The sequence below is a fragment of the Cardiocondyla obscurior genome, linkage group LG07, assembly GCF_019399895.1.
Source record: "Cardiocondyla obscurior isolate alpha-2009 linkage group LG07, Cobs3.1, whole genome shotgun sequence".
NCBI classification, from domain to species: Eukaryota; Metazoa; Arthropoda; class Insecta; order Hymenoptera; family Formicidae; genus Cardiocondyla; species Cardiocondyla obscurior.
Window position 1 is genome coordinate 1,622,304 of NC_091870.1, and position 18,043 is coordinate 1,640,346.

The 18,043-nt window shown below is 39.4% G+C and overlaps 2 protein-coding genes across 3 annotated transcripts in view; one reads left to right on the forward strand and one right to left on the reverse strand.

The window, feature by feature from the left end:
* The window catches only part of LOC139103850 (uncharacterized), a 41,561-nt gene extending 36,646 nt beyond the window's left edge, over window positions 1-4,915 (reverse strand). The window contains exon 1 of the mRNA XM_070658928.1: window positions 2,229-4,915. The gene's annotated coding sequence lies outside the window, so the exon portion shown is untranslated. The remainder of the gene's footprint in view (window positions 1-2,228) is intronic.
* A 1,552-nt stretch (window positions 4,916-6,467) lies between these two features.
* LOC139103851 (uncharacterized) lies at window positions 6,468-16,934 on the forward strand. 2 transcript variants are annotated; one of them, XM_070658931.1, is made up of 4 exons: window positions 6,468-6,667; window positions 11,405-11,662; window positions 12,245-12,478; window positions 12,763-16,934. In XM_070658931.1, the coding sequence occupies exons 2-4, from the start codon at window positions 11,459-11,461 to the stop codon at window positions 12,883-12,885; spliced, it is 561 nt and encodes a 186-aa protein (XP_070515032.1). In that variant the 5' UTR covers window positions 6,468-6,667; window positions 11,405-11,458; the 3' UTR covers window positions 12,886-16,934. The 2 variants fall into 2 exon arrangements, with proteins under 2 accessions (XP_070515032.1, XP_070515031.1); XM_070658930.1 differs by having other exon boundaries at window positions 6,577-6,998.
* Window positions 16,935-18,043: the final 1,109 nt, after the last annotated feature.

An 18,043-nucleotide genomic window follows, 5' to 3' on the forward strand; every position in this document is an offset into this window, starting at 1 on the left:
TTGCTCGCCACGAGTTCGGCAAACGGCGAAGTTTCGAGGTAGTAGTAAATCGAAACACGAAATGCCGTATATTCCGCAGTTCGCGAAAACCTTTCATCTCGCGAGGAATTAATTTATACGAGCGTGTTATCGGACGGAACCGGGGAGCTCTTCTCCCGATGCGATCCATTGGTTCGAAGGGCTCGCGGTGGAATCCCAGAGTGGATTGAAATTGTTCGCGGATGAAATTCTCGGGGCTTCGAAATCAAGCATTAACAAACTTCGGATAGAAACGCGAAAAGTCTGCCGAACTCTATCTGAATCGGCCGAACTGGGGGTGCGACGGTCGGGGAAGAAAAATTATCGCGGCCGCCCTCACGTACGGGGGGCGCGTTCGCGCGAGGAATCGGCGGTGATTAATTACGAGGCCGCTTTTTGTCACTCGCACTCGGGTCGTTGAGTTGATCCGAGTATCTCTCCGCAGTTGACACGTGCTCTTAAAAGGGTATTAAGCCGAGCGATACGCGGCTCTTTGATCGTTGTAAGCCCCTTTGTCATTATCGATAACGTACGCTCTATAATGACGCGAACAATGTTTAATTTTATATCGCACAATCGTAATCACACTTGCAATAACGATATCATCCGTAATGAATTATGAGGTCTCTCTTTCCAATGCTGTCTCTCCGTGGAAGGAGAAAATCTCTCTTATCGCATATTAAATTTTACAATACCGCGCAGTTTGAAAGATGTTTAATATTGCGCGATAGCAATTTTTAATTAGAACGCCGCTCTAATTCTGATTGTTACATCAGTAATTATTCAAAGTCGCCGCAAATTGTCGCATGAATAATAACGCGGGGAGAGGAGAGTATCTTCCACACGGTTATAATATCGAATCGACTAAATTGAGATCGATGTAATGAACATCGCCAAACTTTAGCATATTGATTTTCTCTCAACTACTTTTTTCGTGCTCGGTTTTATTCCTGCGTGTCCCGCTGAATTTTTCAGCATTACTATTATCTACGAACCAATTGCAATCGAGATACACCCGCAAATTCCACAGATACCTTCATTCAGCGTGTGTGCAACTGGCACGTAACAATGAATGAGAACTTTGAACACGCTGCTTTCCTACGTGATCACGCCCGACGTTCCAATCAGAATCTAAACGAACATCATTGATTCTCGGCTTATCAATGTGCATGCCATCGATACGAAAGATTCGGGTTCTTACTTTTTAAAATAAAATTAACGCACTAAAGAAGACAATTACATGTGCCTAGAAATTCTATTGTTCTCAACGAAGACGATCTTTCGTTGTCACCCGATAATTTATTCTTGTCAATCCGCCAACTTTGAAATTTAACTTGAAAATAAAAATTTTGTATCAATATTATTTATCTGACACTATCTACGAAGCGTTTAAGTAAAAGTCCGAGATATTAAAACTAAATAAACGTAACATTTTGGAAAACGGAAGCCTTAAAAAATGGTTTAAATTTCACGAATATAAAAATAGCATCTCCGCTAATAAGACTCACTGTTAAACATAGTGATTTTTAAATATTAGTATGTTTTAAATATATCTCTAGTTTTAATCAAACGATGTTTTATTAAAATAAAAGAATATTAAATGATACTATCGTAAAAAAAAAAAAGTAAAAAAGAAATTTATAAAAGAAGTATTTTGCAACGTTAATTTAAAGCACAGAAACCTTAAAAAAAAATTTTTAATTTAACAAATATAAAAACGAGCATCTCTATCAATAAGGCACTGTCAAACACAGTATAAAAAAAATTAAATTTTAATATTAACATTTTTAAAAACATCTTAAATTTTAAGAAAACAATGTTTTATTAAAACAAACGAATGTTGAATAAAACCGTCGGAAAAAAATGGTCTGATATAAATTTATAAAAGTTTTGCAACGTAAATTCAAAGCACTCCTAATTTTCAATAGTTTTTCCACTGAATTCAAGCATCGAGTTCTAAATAATAATGATGCCGATTGCAAATGATATGGATGTGGAATCTATTGAAAAACGTGGCCGCGTGCTTGGCGCGGGCCCGCACTCGTGAATGAAATGACGCGATCACGGCAAGTGTTATCAGATTAAACAGCCAACTAAAAAAGTTTTATTTAATCGTTTATCAAATCTCCCATTGAGCTTCGGCGATTGAAAAATCCGCGAGATAATCCGTCAGTGTGCTATCCGTTTCATGATACATTCAAACTATTTACCTTGTGGTAATTGTGGACTCTTGCGAGAAGAAACCGTAAAAGTTTTGCTGCGCTTTTGCTGCGAATCTTCCGTCTTGTTTAATACGTGCACCTCATATTCGCGAGCGGAGGAGAAACGGAAGTAGAATCAGATCGTAAATTAAAAAAAAAAAAAAAAAGGGAGGGAAAAACAGTCTTAGAATTGCGCACGAAAGAAGTTTCCCCGCGAGCTTGCAACGGCACGCGAACCGCAACGGCCAAGTGGCGCAACTGAACTCAGCTGAACCGAGTCGGAGCTTAAATTACCGAAGAGAGAGAGAAGGCGGCGTGGGCGGTGATGGTGGCGGTGGCGGAACAGAGGGTGAGGATCGCGTCGTCTCCCCCGCATCGATTTACTGACAGTGGCGTGCGCTTCGCGACTCGTTCGCGCATTCCAGGAAAAGCGCGAAAACGGGAGGAACATGAAGTTTTTAGGTAACGTTTTAATGACGCTTAAATTGCAAGAGAAAATATCATAGATTCGTGTCACGAATCCCGTTTTTTAGAAGCCACCCCTGCGGCGAGTGTGGTCTGCGCGATATTCCGCCCTCGAGCGCACCATAAGACCACTTTTCAAGAAATCGCTTTAAAGTCGGCATTACTATAATAATGGTTGGAAAACCGCTCTCGCAAGTCCCACTGCGCGTATTACGTAATGCGTAATTTAGAAGGCAAAAAAAAAAAAAAATATATTTTTTTTCCAGATAATAAAGGCAAATTGCCACATTCCGCGTTATCGGTTCCCGTTAGTGCTTTTTTCATCAATTCATCTGATATTTAAACATGTTATCATATTGTTTTTACTTCGTAAATAGAAATTAATGTAGAAAGAATTGCCTGCGTCAAGCTAATTGTAAACAATGAAAATTCTAAATCTAATTTATCTAAAATTTTTCAGAAAATTACGTACTTTCAGACGTTTAACTCGGATTGAATCGGCAGGCATCGATGAATCATCAAATTGTACGAACAAACGGAAACATCGCTTCTACTCATACCCTGCACTTTTAATGAGAACCGAAGGAGCCTCGTGCCGACCGCGATCGCTTCTCAAGACAGCACCACCCCTCAAGTGCAGCACAGCGGAGAAAGGGCAAAAGGGGTGGAGGGTACTCGAGCTGTTTTGTTCGAAATGAATACCACCTTTCAGAAAGTACCAGTGGCACAAAACTCGCAAACTGCAGCACAGTTACATCACGTACAATGAAAGTCTTATAACGTAATTAAACTTGAGATCGACGAATGCGAGAACAAAAGTCGAGAAATTTCCGAGAACTTCGCCAAGATTGATAAAAATTTGATGAGAAACGATTCGATTTTCGAGAGACTTTATTGACGATATCACTGTATGTTACGTCAAAAAATGTATATATATGTATAAAAGCTCCGACGATACAAGGACTCCAAAAAGAATTCTTTTTAAATTTGTATTGTAATATTGTAAACTTGATAAGCATAATTTGTAATTTATTCTTTTAGAAAGCAATTTGTTATTATAAGTTTTTTTTATATTTTATGACAACTATTTTTTAATAAAAACCTGAAGTATTCAAAGAATATGAGTTTTTTTTTTTTCGGTACTTCTAATGCTTTTGTCTAACGTGCCGACAAAAAAGTTTGCTACGTAAGTAGGAAAAGATCCCAAAGGAGCAATACACTCTCGTAATCGATTTCCCTTTTCCAAAATCAGCGCTTTTCGAAACGGTCTCACGGCTCTTGAGCCCATGTCTATTGGTGGCACGCTTCAGCTATATAGAATTCGTATAGTCGTTATTCCGACACTCTCACGTTTCTCTCTCCGACTAAAATTCACCGCGTTAATTAGCATTTGAAGCTCGTGGTGCAATTACACGCGTGATTCAACTGCGATGGTCCCTCTATAGTAATTTAATATTATTGTAATACCTCGATAAAGCAATATACGGTAATTGTAGTATCTTGCAAAACTCTTACATGCCGCGGAATAAAATTTAATTTTCCTTTTTTCTTTCTAATATATATATATTGTTATGTGCTAAACCGTAAAGATCACTTCTCAAAGGTTTTCCCGAAAGTGTGGAAATTGTTCTGCGTATAAAGCTATGAATCTCAACTTATCTCATTAATATACATCAAAAGTTATACATTATTAGTGCGCTAACTTAATGTACACAAAAGTGAGTTGATTATCGCGCGCTTGATTACACCCATTATTGAGACTGTCGGTAAAGAACCGGTACATAGATCCGACTAGAATTACCTATCATGCGTGATTAACAATTAAAGTTTTCAGCTTCGTTAGATAATCAGTTCTCGAGCACTTAATTAACGATTTGGAGGAAAAAAATTAGGGGAGGAAGGAGCGAAATTTTTTGGCGCGTGGCTTGATAACCCTTTATTCATCCTACGTGGAACGCACAAGCGATTACGTTATCGCACGTTGGTGATGTAACAGATAAAAGAAAAAAAAAAATATATATATATAACAAATACGAAAAAGCGATGTCGGCAACGATAAAAACTCTCACGGAAACGGGCGGTACAAAAACGGTTCGGATTCCTGCTGTCGTTTCTTTCTTTTTTCCCTTTCAGGCGCAATGAGGACAATATATCGGAGATTTGAATTTTAACGATTTTCCAGCATTGTTTGTTTTGCCGTTTGCTCTCGGTGTTATATACGTTAAAAAAAAAAATAAAATAAAAAATAAAAAAAAAAGAGACGCTGGTTAGATGTCGCTTGTCAAAAAAATTTTTACAGCCTAATACTTGTCTCGAAAAAGAGATATTACTTTGTATACATTTTTTTACATTTTAAAAGTAATAGTAATACGAAGTGAAAGCAAGTCCGCGCAGTGTTGTGTTTTAATCATCAAATTAATAGTTCGAAAATATTTACTGCGATTCAATCAATTCATTCCCTCGGTATTGCATAATCAAACGAATAGAAAAACAATGGGCGACGCGGGATAAAATAGTCTTTGGCGTTTTTGTAAAATATTAATGCTCCGCGGTGACAACATGACGAATGAACCAGGCGTCTTTTCTTTATATTCTTTACAACAATTATTTCCATTGTCCTCCTATCCGAATAAATGGCCATCAATATATTTTTTACTACCGAAAGTAAGTCTCATATTTTATCAAACGTAATTTATATTCGATTAATTTTAAATATATTTAACTTTCATGAAAATTTTGATTAAAACTTTGTTATAAATATGCAAATATTAAGAATATTTCTATTTCTTTTTTATTTTATTTTATTTTTTAATCAATGACTTAATCATTCTCGTTAAGAAAAGTTGCAGTGTTCGTACAAATAGCTCTAGGACACTCCGCTTTCGAGCACGTCACAAACGTCAGCTTACGAATGACAGGAGCAATTAATCTTTCATTCGCGGTTGCTGCCCATCAGCAAGACAATCCGACATCTTGATTCCCCGCTATTACCGGTAGAATGCTCGTTTGCTTGGCGTAAATTTTTAATTAAAATCTAGGATTCTATAGAGAAGCGATCTTCGACAAAAAGACATGGAGGCTTTGACGCGGCGTTGTGGGACCCATTTAAAATATTCCCCAGCCTGATTACATGATAAAAGCCGAAATTCTCATGGGAGACGTTAGAGGGGCGAAGCGACAAGGTAGCCAATAAAAATGGCGGGAACGAAGGGTTGGCGATGGTAGAGGAGATACCGCTATATAATAAATCGACACGTTTCCTTATCCATCCTTTATAACCGATATTTCATCATTTCTGCGGAAAGGCGAAAGAAGGTCGTACCGTGACGTTTCCCGCGACGCGCACTTTTCCATGGCGACGCGTAACTGCACATCCAAAGGGAGATTTAGGGGTTTACCTTCTCCTACAGGATGCTCGATCGCATTTGTCAAAAAAGACTTTCATAAGAAATATTTTCCAATCGCAAAATCGACTGTTTTTACAGCACAATTTAAAACAGAATTTATTTTAACATAATTTGGCCACCGAGAACAGATAATAAAAAAAAAAACTTTTTTTTTTTCTTTAACTTACAATATTGCAAATTGTCTCTTTCGATATTATTTGGCGAAGAAAAATAATTATTTCTATATTGATTAGAAAAGTTGCGATCGACGAATTTATTTGATATTTTCGAGATACTTTGTGTTCTATTTCGTAACACATTTATTAAGCCAAGTTCCTCGATTGATTAATGGGTCGCGTATCGAAAATTTCATTCAGTTAAACCAGTGAGAGGGTAGGTGGATGGGTAGGAGGCGACGCCGCGAAGAGGGTGAGAAGAGAACTTGTGCTTCGAGGGAGGCCGGTTAGAGGCGCTACACCCTCGCCAACATGGCTGTCGCGGTCTGATACTACGCGCGAGTCACCCCGCATCCGGGCGCCTGTGCTACATCTGTTATCAAGAAAACGCAGCGGTACGCGCGAGAGGAAAAAAATTCACGTGAGTACTGTAGACCCGCGGGCGAGAATGCGTGCCGATGCGGCACTCGCGGATGGGAAAATCAACCGCGGAGCAACGTCGCGAGGAACGAAATATTTGCGGTAAAAGGAACGAGTGGCATTCGATAAGGGACGGCTACCCTGCGTGCGCGGGCTGCACGCGAGTGTACGCGCGTATGTGTGCGTGCGTGCGTGTGTACATGTGTATCCTTCTTGTACGTACAATTGCGTCGATGTTTTGGGACGCGTGTCTACATCGCCGATCAATAAAACGATGGCGGAGAGCAGGATATTTCAACGCGACGTGTGTGCGCGTGTGATCGCGAGTATGTGTATGTATCCTCACGTCCGTTAAAGACACCCCCGATGTCTCGTTCGCAGCCCTTTCGCGTCTATGTGCCGATCTCCCCCTACGCGTTATCCCTTTCCCGGAAGTGATCTTTCCGCGTTATCAGTTTCGTCGACGATATTCCACGAGATGTCGCATCGAAGGGGGTTGATAACGTCGCGAACATATTTCCCCGTAATCACCCGCGTTCGACCAGCGTCGAACATATCGTTCTAATTTAAACAACGACGGTTTTGGGAAAGTCAGAGGTTCTCGAGCATTTCGATATATCAAGACGTTAATAAAAAAAAAAAAATATATATATATGTTAAACGCAAGCCGTGACGTCGTCGGGAACACGTGTTACAAATTTATCTCATCTGCCAATATTCCCTTCGTTCATAATGCTCGCATTCTCTCATGCTTTTATAAAACGAGCGTTTCACGTCAGGAATAACAGAGTTCTCATTTAGACGCGGAGCTGTTTGTTCGTTTCATTTCGTTAAGGTTGGAGCACGCACAAATCTGACCTGAATAAAGGCCGGGCATCTTACTCATCTAGCCCATCGACAAGGAAGGCAAACTCTGTTTTCCCAGCCCTTGTAGTATCGACTTACAACGACAAACACACTTTCGCGTGGAGCTATACAGGGTGTATCAGAAACGCCGCGCTTTTCCTTCGGTCAGATTCGCTCGGACGAATCCAAAGTCGATTTATTGCCAATAAAGATTTACCGAATGCGATTGCGAGCTTATGAAGAATTAAGTATTAAGCGGGATCGTGTCGTTTCATACGTTAAAGTGGGTCACGTGTCTGAAATAAATTAAAAGCAATCGATCTGCATATTTCATTTGCTTTACAAAGCTACAAGTAAACTGCTCCTCGCGCGCGGATGTGTACATTTTGCGATTACAAATCTGCTTTGCATTAATGTATCGTAAAACAGCAGAATTTATCGCGAAGAGAATTTCATTAATAATATCCAAAAAAAAAAAGAAAAAAGAAAAAGATTATTTCGTTATTTCAGATTATCAGCTATCGCGAAACTAACTTTCCGCCTTGTACATGCGGTGTGTTATCGCGATATAAAGCCGGGCTTTCTTTACGATCGTCAAAACGGGTTGTGCGGTGACACGTGAAAGACAACGACGAAAGTGCAGCCAGAAATTCGACGAATAACCCACAGACTTTTAGTCCGAAACGATCGAAGGTATATATCTCGCGAGAAACCCCGACGTGCTTTTCACCGAAATATCAAGTTGCAAACGATAATGCATCCTCGATATGTATTCCCAGCACGTACGACGTACGTAGAATAGTACAATACGGGCGGAGCATTAAACATCTTGCGCGGATATCTCACCGTAATAATTAACGAACGCGATTTTCACGTCCTCGCTCGCTGTGAATTTTTTATCTCGCGATGTGTCGCGAAAATTCGACGGAAACATTTAACGACATTTATCTACCATTGTTTCTGTTCTCATAAATTTAACACTCGTATCATTTGTATGTAGTATCATTTTAATGATTTATATAATTTATTGCTCGACTTTAAAAATCCTGCTTTTCATTTCAAGGATTCTCGTGGACGTCCCTTCAAATCTTTTAAAGACTCGTTTAAAAGGGGAGATTTGACAGGGATGTGCGCGCAGGATTGAGAAAACTGACAGATAAATTCTTTTCCGTCCGCACGGCTCCCCATTTGATACAATCAAGATGTGAGGTCAATTAATCATCACGACAGATGAACAATAATCGCGTTTGTAAATTCTTCTTCGATTCGCGCCTGATGGAATATTCATAAAAGCCGGGCATTCATTGTCACTCCGAAGAGTTTTAATAAAATCCGGCAATACAATTGTCGTCCGCGGCGATTTTTCAAACCGCTATCGTTTTCCTTACAAAGCCTACCTTGCAATTAGCGCCAAATAATTACCCACTCGACAGATAGAAAAAAAACTTTTATTTTTTTTTGTAAATCACAGTAAATCGCTCAATAATAATTAGCTCGAATTATTAAGTTCATATGCTATAGCGTAAGAAAAAACACGTGTAAACTATGCGATCGTGTAAGCGGCGTTTTTCCGCGTAATTATGCGGTCCGAGTTTTTGGCCCGGGCCAAAGTCGTACCTATTAAATAAAGGAACGAACGGGGAATACGAGCGGGAATATCGTACATCTAGAAAACGCCGAAACGTGTCCCGGGTAGACTGAGATGTAAACACGTTGAGTTACCGTAATGGAATGAGAAAACAGGAGAAACGAGTAAAAATGCGCCGAGTGAAAGATGGACGCGACTTGGTTGGATCTACGCTCGCAGGGAGATTGCCAAGTAAAGAGAGTTGGTTGATAGGGGGTAACCCCTGGAACAGGGATGAAAGCACCAAGAGGCGAATGAAGCCAAGCGAGAGAGAAACTAGGACGAGAGGTGTTGGCCCAGGATGGGAGTGCGTTGGTACCAGCTCGGGCCACTGACATGCCGTCCAGTTCTGCGCAACAGAAGGGGGGAAAGACGGGGGAGGGAAAGAAGGGAGCGAAAGGGTGGATGGAAACGCGTGGATTCTCGCCTCGCCAACCGATGCAACCTACTTTGTCGCCTGTTTCATTTGTACGATAAAACGTCGTCCTATCCGTCTATCTTATCCGTTGAGCGGTGATTTCCGTCCAGATGGAATTTTTCATCAGAGTTTTACGCCCTCCCATTTGTTTGCGCAAGTTACAACTCGTATCTTCCGATTAAAACCTGGCCATTTCGCATGCACGCGAAGGAATTTCGTTTGAATAAATTAAATATGAGAATAATCGAGTGAAACTGATCGTAAATATATGCGCGTATATAATAAAATATATAGTTAATAAGTCTTTCTTTTTTTTTTTTTTTATTTCTCGTGCGACTAGTGAAACTTTCAAATGAACTTTCTCAATTCTTCATTAAAGTTAAATTAAAGTGCGGCTTCCTCAAGCTTCCTCAAGTTCTTGAATACTTTTAAGCCCTCATTATTTTTTGTTCAAGCGCAACGGGGTTCGTATTTCTTTCCTTGCAATCATACGCTAAGGATTGTAATTCTGACTTTATGTTTCCACGTGCGAAAGAGCGAGAGAAAGAGAAAGAGAGAGAAAGAGAGAGAGCGCGGCGAAAAGATTATGCCGAAAGATGAAATTCCGTCGCGGGAAAACGTTGTCCGAACCGCTAAGTGATCTTCATCATTCGCGAAATCCCGACAACAGCTGCCGTACATGGCGTCGCGACACGTCCGACCGCAAATAGGTCTGTTCCACTTACGAATACGTATCGGAAAACCGCCCGCGCTATTGTTCCTGACTTTCTCGACCGCAGGGATCCGGTGACACAATTTGAACGCCGACAAGGGAGTCGATCTTAAGCAGAACTTACTCCACTTGCGAAAGTGATCTCTTGCCCGATCTTTATTAACTTATCGATTTAGCCGGTGGTTTTACTTCGTCACATCGATGAGAACCGGCACTTTAATCTTCCGTGTGTTTATCGTTCGGGGAGCTTGCAACGCGAATTTCGGAATCTCGTTATTCTCCATCCATCACGCTCAATAATGAAATTCAGTTAATTAATAATGGTCTCCGGGCAAATTCACTTGATCTAAATTAAATCCTAACGCGTACGCGTAACATTAATATCAATATTTTAATAATAATTAAGGAAGCTAAATTTATGTTTTATCAAAGCGGAGAATTAACGCCGGCGCGGGAGCAAATATTATTTTCGCGCGTCTCCCATCGAATCGAGATGATAATATCAAGCGGCATAAACGTGCCGGAATCGTCGTTCGGGCTCGTCCTCGATTCCACCGGCCTCTCCTTTCCGGAAAGAGCTTAAGGGCGGGGTAAGCTTCGCGTCTGTAAAGTCGGCCGCAAATGCACCAAGTCGAGTGGCGGCGGTACGTCGACCGCCAATATCCGCAAACTCGGTCAGTAGGTCAACGACAGATGCATCCGGCGCAGTTGCGTGATTTCGCGAGTATAAAGTAAAGTTTCGAGCCGGGTCACCTACTTCGAATCGAAAAATTTCAAGGTATTGATCCGAAAAGAATAAATTTTCATTCTCATTGCCCATTCGGCCAACGTTGATCTCTAGATTTTATTTTTATATCTTTGTACTTATCGGATCAAGCGGATGCATCTGTTTTTAAATTATTGTAAAGCTTTTTTTTTTTTCCCTCCCGAAATTAATGTATCTTTTTATTTCCTCTCTCCTTCTTTCTTTCTTTGCTTAAATTCTTACGCGTGAAATATTTAGACTCGTATAATTATGAATTCAAACGTAAAAAATATAGAACGAATATTTTACTTTACATCCGCGGGTGTTTCTCGGGTAAGAAACTCATCTCGCGATTAATTTGCAAATGAAAATACGACCTCCTTTCTATAGATCACGAGAGCGAAGAAATTCGTCAAGCTGGCGCCGTTTAAGCGTTTCACGAAGATGCTGAAATCGCGCAGTTCCAGCGATAGTCGCAGCAATAGCGTGGAGACCGAGGAACAGCAACGGCAAATTAATCAGTCGTCGGGTACGGACGAGCTCGCGGATGCACCCGAGGCGGAAACGGAACATAATTCTTTGTCGATTAGAAACGAGCAGACGATCCCCGGGTCGCCCCCGCCCTCGTACGAGTACGTTCTTGAAGAGGTAAGTGCGAGATCGCGGATTCGGTTTAATCGTTCCCGAGCGTGGAGATTACGTATCGCACGGATGACGGAAAAATAACACCGGCGACGCTCTCAATCGCGCCGAACGTAGAGCTGTTTGCGCGATTTTGCGTTCAATTCCGAGGATTACGCGTAGCAATGCGCTCGATTAATTCTGTACGAGGCTGAATATCGCGGAACGCGAAATATGCGGGCCGGAGCGCCCCCGAGGTCGGTATTCACGACAGCTCGCGCTGATGGAAAATGCAACGTGGGGGATTAACGGGTGTACACGTGGGACCGTGCAGTCATCCGTGATCCATCGTGGGATAATTCGCGCGACGCTGTCCATACATCGCGACGTAACAAACAGCCGCGTTACGCGTCAGGTGTTGCCGGTAGCGATCACTCGCCGCAGGGTGCGCGCTATTAAAATACTTCGCGTACAGCATGCGAAATGTCGCCGCGGTATTTTCCCGTTAATATTTCGAAACTTCGATCGGGGGAAAAAAGAAGTCCGACGTTTCCCTCCTACGCCCTGTTACTTTTCGAGTCTTTCTCAATAAAGAAATTGTAAATTTAGACACGAATGGAATCTTCGGCGCTCCGGGAGCAAGTCCTCAGCGACGATAAAAGCACAGAGGACATCGAGGACGGCGACAACGACGGCAAAGGCGATTCAGGGGGTGGAAACAGAAAGCCAGCCAAGGGACCGAAGATACTTCACAAATCGAGTAAAGAGTTCTACAAGGCGATGGCGAAGCAGTGGGGCATAACTTGCAAAATGAGCGATCATTGCAGATGTCTGGATTGTCAGGTATGTTTTTCAAATAAAGAATATGTCTCGCTGCGTTAAACGCGGACTTGGATTCGCGTCTCGGCAATTCGAATTGTGTCGTTATGCGCAAAACGTGCAAACGTCAACGTATTTTTCGCTTCGAAACGCAGTCGACAAAGGAACGGAGAAAAATTTGACATTGGAGTGATTGATTGAAATAAAAGTTTTTTGCTTTGTCGACTTGGATCACGATTTTTACGTTTGAAGCTGCGAAAAAGGCGCGGTGCTGCATTACGTTATTGTGGAATGCTATTCTGTCGCAGAGCCATTATTTCGACTGTGACTACGAGAAGGACGAGCAGGAAAAAGGCGACGGCGGGCTCAGCGCTGGCACGCCGATGTTCATCTCCGAGGTGATACACGGTACGGTCTGCGCCATCCTGTAAATCGCCGCGTTTTTCCGGTTTCGCTTTTTTTTTTGTCTCGACAGGAAAGACGTCTACCTGATTACTACACGCACAAAACAGGAATCAGCGCCTAAAGAACGCGCGCGCGCGCGTGACGAGGGGAGCTTTATGCATTTATATTCTATACAAGATATACGATGTCAATGGAACATCTGCGCGTATTCCAATAAGAGAAAGAAAGAGAGAGAAAGAGATAAAAAGAGAGAAAGCGAGAGAGGAGAGAGAAAGAGAGAAAGAGAGAGAAAGAAGCTACTCACGCGCGCGATGAAATATAAATCCTCCTACGTTTGCGGCGTACGGAGATATGAAATAAATTATTTTGAGATTAGATTACTAAAACTGTGTACACGCAGAGCACATCTAAACCCCCAATGCGTAATTGCGCTTCTCTTATGCAAAGAGAAAACAAGAGCCAAACTTTTTTTTTTCTTTTTTCTTTTTCCCTTCGCATAAGAGATGCCCATTTATCGGATATAAAGTAGAGGAGAGGATGATACGTTTGAACAATACAACAATTTTAAGCAATTCGAATATCACGGTGCTTTCAATAAAAAGTTTTCATTGAAAGCGTCCTTTTGCGCTTACCGAAAATTAAATGCTAAAAGAATCCTTTAAGTTATCATTTTAAAGCCTTTAATTGATAATCAAAAGATAATGTTTCATTGTCGCATATTTGAATTGTTTAAATGTGGCCTAACGTTCGAATCTGTCGTCGTCTCTCTCGCAGATTTATTTTCTCAGCATTCGATGTAATATGTGTCGTACTATGTTACAAAGAGCCGAGTCAACTTGACGCAACGTTCGCGAAGTCATTTTGTAGCAACTTTGCGAAATTTGCGGCGCAAGTCATTAATCCCTATCTCGACCGGCGCTTAAAGACTTAAACGTAGAAAGTCATCGGCATGCGCTTTATTATCGTCAATTGCATTGCACTCGTTCCAATTGAAGTTTTACAACAGAGTGACAGAATTATGATGTACTTGGAAAAACCTAACAACTGCCTAAATTCGATAATTATTATTTAAAATATTCTTTTTTTTCTTTTTATTTTTTTAACATAATTATTTGATTACAAGACGTTCCTAATAATTTTTGCATTAAAGACAATTTTCTTTTTTCCCTTGCTGATTTTTGTGTCCTAAATATACTCGCGTATTTTTAAGAATCCGTTAACAGTCTCGATGTATCGTACGTAATCGTGTTAGAAGTAATATGAATTATTTTGCGTTTCCATTGAAGTTGATAGGAAAGCCGAAATGTACAATCGATCTATCTCAACGCGAAATTATTGTGTCAAAGCGTTGGACCTTTCGAGCTTACATTTTGAACTTTGTAATTTCATTACGAACAGTTTTTTGTACGACATATACTATTATTATCGTACATATCAAGATTCTAACTAGTACGGTGCCGACTTATTGTCGAATGTAGACTACTACCGGGGTAGAATACAGAACAGGCTTCTTCTGTATCGTTTACACGACCTAAAAAGGGAATGATCGCGTAAGCAACGTTATGAACAATTCGCGTAAAGAGGACTTCAATCCTTTGTAAAGTTCTTCTAAAAGGAACGAGTGTTAAGAAGCGCAACGGCCTCCAGTTTTCTATCGGGGAAAAAGACTAGTTAAAATAACTAACGATGTTAAAAGTAGCGATTTTCCGTGAAAAAAAAAAAAATAAAAAAAAGGCGTTCGAAGAAATCGAAACTCATGAAACACATGAAAGTATTTTAGATGAAATTGTTGAACCTAACTCGGCGACGTCAATCGTGAACCCTCGGAGGGCGCAGTAGCGAGACAGCGATTGAAATGAATTTCAGCGAAACATAACACAGTACCTGCCTACACTTGTTTTTACAAAAGTTGTTTCTTTTGTATCTCACAGCAAAAGAAAAAGAAAAAGAAAAAAAGAGAAAGAGAGAGAGAGGAAGAGACAGAGGGAGACATACGCAGACTACACGATATTGCCGTACTTCTTTTTATACAAAACGCCCTCGAAATAAATACTTCGACCGCAGTTTAATTCTTAGGTATTTCAAGCGTAAAACCAACAAATTCCATGCAAAGTCTTCTGAGGAGATGCCGTTATATATACTAAGTTTCAAAACTTTTAAACAAGTAAAACGCCTGAACAAATCTTTAGTTCTACCAGCAGCATCGTTGTACAGATTGTAATTTTTTTAATTCTTTACAATTAATTAGAAAAAGAAAAAAAAATTAATTAGTTGTGAAGAATACCACAACGTATTTAAAAGACTTCGCGAAACTATTTAATAATATTTAAGAAATTAATAGTACATTTTGTATTTTACGTGTTATTTAAATTTAATAATTTTTTTTCTTTTTTTGTAATAAGATATAATGATTTCTATCAATTTAAATTATATTTTGATTCGTCATTACTTTTTTCTTTTTCTTTTATATACTTAAAACAAATTGTCTTCTTTATTCTCTCATTTATTTTATATAATATAATTACTATCTCCGTTAAGACATCGCCCATCCCGCCCATGACTTCGAGCTCTAATTGCATGATTGGACTTTGCGGGACATTTTTTCTCTTAATGCCAAATAATCGCACATTCGCAGCTGTGAATTTTGGCTTTGGTCTAATACGAATCATCCCTTTATTTAATTTTAAGTTATTCTCCGTCGATACGATCCATTACATATATTTCTATAAGAATACGCTTGTCCTAAGAATAGAAATCGAGTTATGCGCGAGCAATGTGTGCATGAATAATTTTCTAATACAGACGTAGATGATTTCCTGATAGTTTCTCTATTAAATAAAATTGAAACGCGAGCGTCACCGAATATTCGTATATACCGCTCATTATTTGTTTGCCCGTTTATAGTATAGTATGTCTTGCGTGTCTGTGCGTTGCGTCTGTACGAGACAAACAAATTAAAAGATAAATGAAGAATATATGTGCAATCTACAAAACGTAAGAGAAAGATTTTAACGAATTGAGTAGACTGCGAAGAAGAATGGCGAAGTGACTGCTTACAATTAGCATTACGATCGGTGCTTCCGATTTAGCCTTATTAACGAACTCGTATCAAATAAAATATGTTATATTTGCATCAAGTCTATTACTTTAATTTTAATAGTCGTAAATTTTTGTTATATAATTTGGAAAATATTATAAAGAAGCGTTGATAATTATTTGAAGTACTAAGAATGATAAAGTGTGAAAAAGTATAAAATAAATTATTGTCTAAACTTCATGTATGAATTATTTTGACCAGCTCGGAATTTATTTCTAGGCAAGAATTTTTTTTTTAACCAAAGTAAATTTTTATTTTAATTTTCAGCACAAAATATTTTAACATTGCTAATACCTTTTATATATTACAATAACGTTTATATCTTTCTGACATTCTCAGTACTTCATACGCTTGTAAATATTTCAAACGTGTCTGATAGCGCCTGAGAAAAAAAAAAAAATTATGTAACCGCCGATATTCAATTATTGCACACGATAAGCATCGCTCGTAAATTAATATGAGTCTAGTTGGACAGAAGCGCATTGTATATCGGACCACATCTGTATTGACAATTGAATTCGATAAATACGGAATACAATCTAGCCTGCAGGAAGATACGTTAACGTCTTATACATTAGTATAGATTCGTTAATTAGAAATATTTTTCGAGCAGATCTCTAGAAGCGGAAAAGACCGAAAAAGAAAAAAAAAAAAAAAAAAGAAAAAGAAAAGTGATAAGGGTCAACCAAAATGTCAATTTATTCGTAGTGGATGTGCAATTTACTCAGCAAGCGTGTTTCTCGTTTGGGGGAATACGTTATAAATTGGAACCGTTTCTCGCATTAAATCGGTCCTTCGAAGACTAAAGTAAAACGACCTATAACATCTAGTCGACGTGTATACAAAAATAACTATTCTGTGTATGCATGATGTATAGAGAAAATGTGTAATACGGCAGAAATTGTTGTATAGAAAATATTGACTGTAAAACTTGATGTATTCCAACAAACAGCACCAATAAACAAGGCCTAAATGGTATATGAAGTTTTATCGCGTTACTTCCGTTTGCGTTCTATTGCGTTATCTCGGTGTATTAATAAATCTCCTCGTTGCGAAGAGATAAAATAGTTGTTCAATATTTTACATATTTTTTAAAAAGTTCGACTTTTAAAGTGAGAGATTAAAGAAAGAAGATGTAGAAAAAAATAATTTGACTCACCGGTACGAAGCGCAGCAGCGGAGTTGTAAACTACGTCGATCTGTAATATATAAAATATTCAAGTTGTTACATCGTTCAAATAATTTTAATTTTAAATACATTTCCATTAAGCAAGTTAAAAGAGAATTTAATAAATATAATATGAGTAGCATTGCAAATGATACAAAATATATAAAAGAAAATTACCTTAAAGGTGTTCCGCTGAGGCCCGATGTCTGTCCTAGACCTCCTCCTCCTCTCAGAACGTCTGCGATGACCTCCTTCCATCTGTGCACAGGAAACTCGCGAAAAACCCGAATAAAGTACAGTCACTTGACTTTATACGACACTTCTGTTTGTAAAATTTATATCGAAATGTTCTCAAGCCCGACTGTGTAAGCGGCACTCCCGAAAAACGACCAACCATGGTGCGTTTGATTCTTCTATGGATTTTTAACTGAAAATAGAACAAAAGTTTTCCTCAGATAACATCATTGGGATACAAAGTCTTTACTGGAATAAACTCGTACCCATGTGTATCATTTTATCATGTAAAGTCAAGGAATCAAAGTACAATACTATGAACGGAGAACGCACGAGGTGTACGGAGAAAGCACGAATGAGTTAATAACGTTATTAAAAGTACTTTACGCCAAGTATTCACGTCATAAATACGCTCTGCGTACGTATTGATAATTACAGAAGTACAATGTCCACGGTTTTATACCCGATAATGTTATTCATTAAATATATAACAAGTTTTCGACACGTACGGAACTCCAGCCGCTACGTACGTGCTACACAGGCGGTCGCCGACAGAGAAATGCGCTGCGCTATGCCGCACAAGGTCACGTACACATACCTCGCTCGGTTGGGCGACGTGTATTTACGTTCTCACCTCTAGGAGATTAAGCCTATTAAAGGAATTTATTCCCTGAATATTCACTCA

Excerpts from the sequence above, each read along its gene's own strand:
- LOC139103851 (XM_070658931.1), top strand. The coding sequence starts at position 11,459 with ATGCTGAAATCGCGCAGTTCCAGCGATAGTCGCAGCAATAGCGTGGAG. Across the intron at positions 11,663-12,244 it reads ACGAGTACGTTCTTGAAGAG|ACACGAATGGAATCTTCGGC; the intron begins GTAAGTGCGAGA and ends TTGTAAATTTAG. Across the intron at positions 12,479-12,762 it reads GCAGATGTCTGGATTGTCAG|AGCCATTATTTCGACTGTGA; the intron begins GTATGTTTTTCA and ends ATTCTGTCGCAG.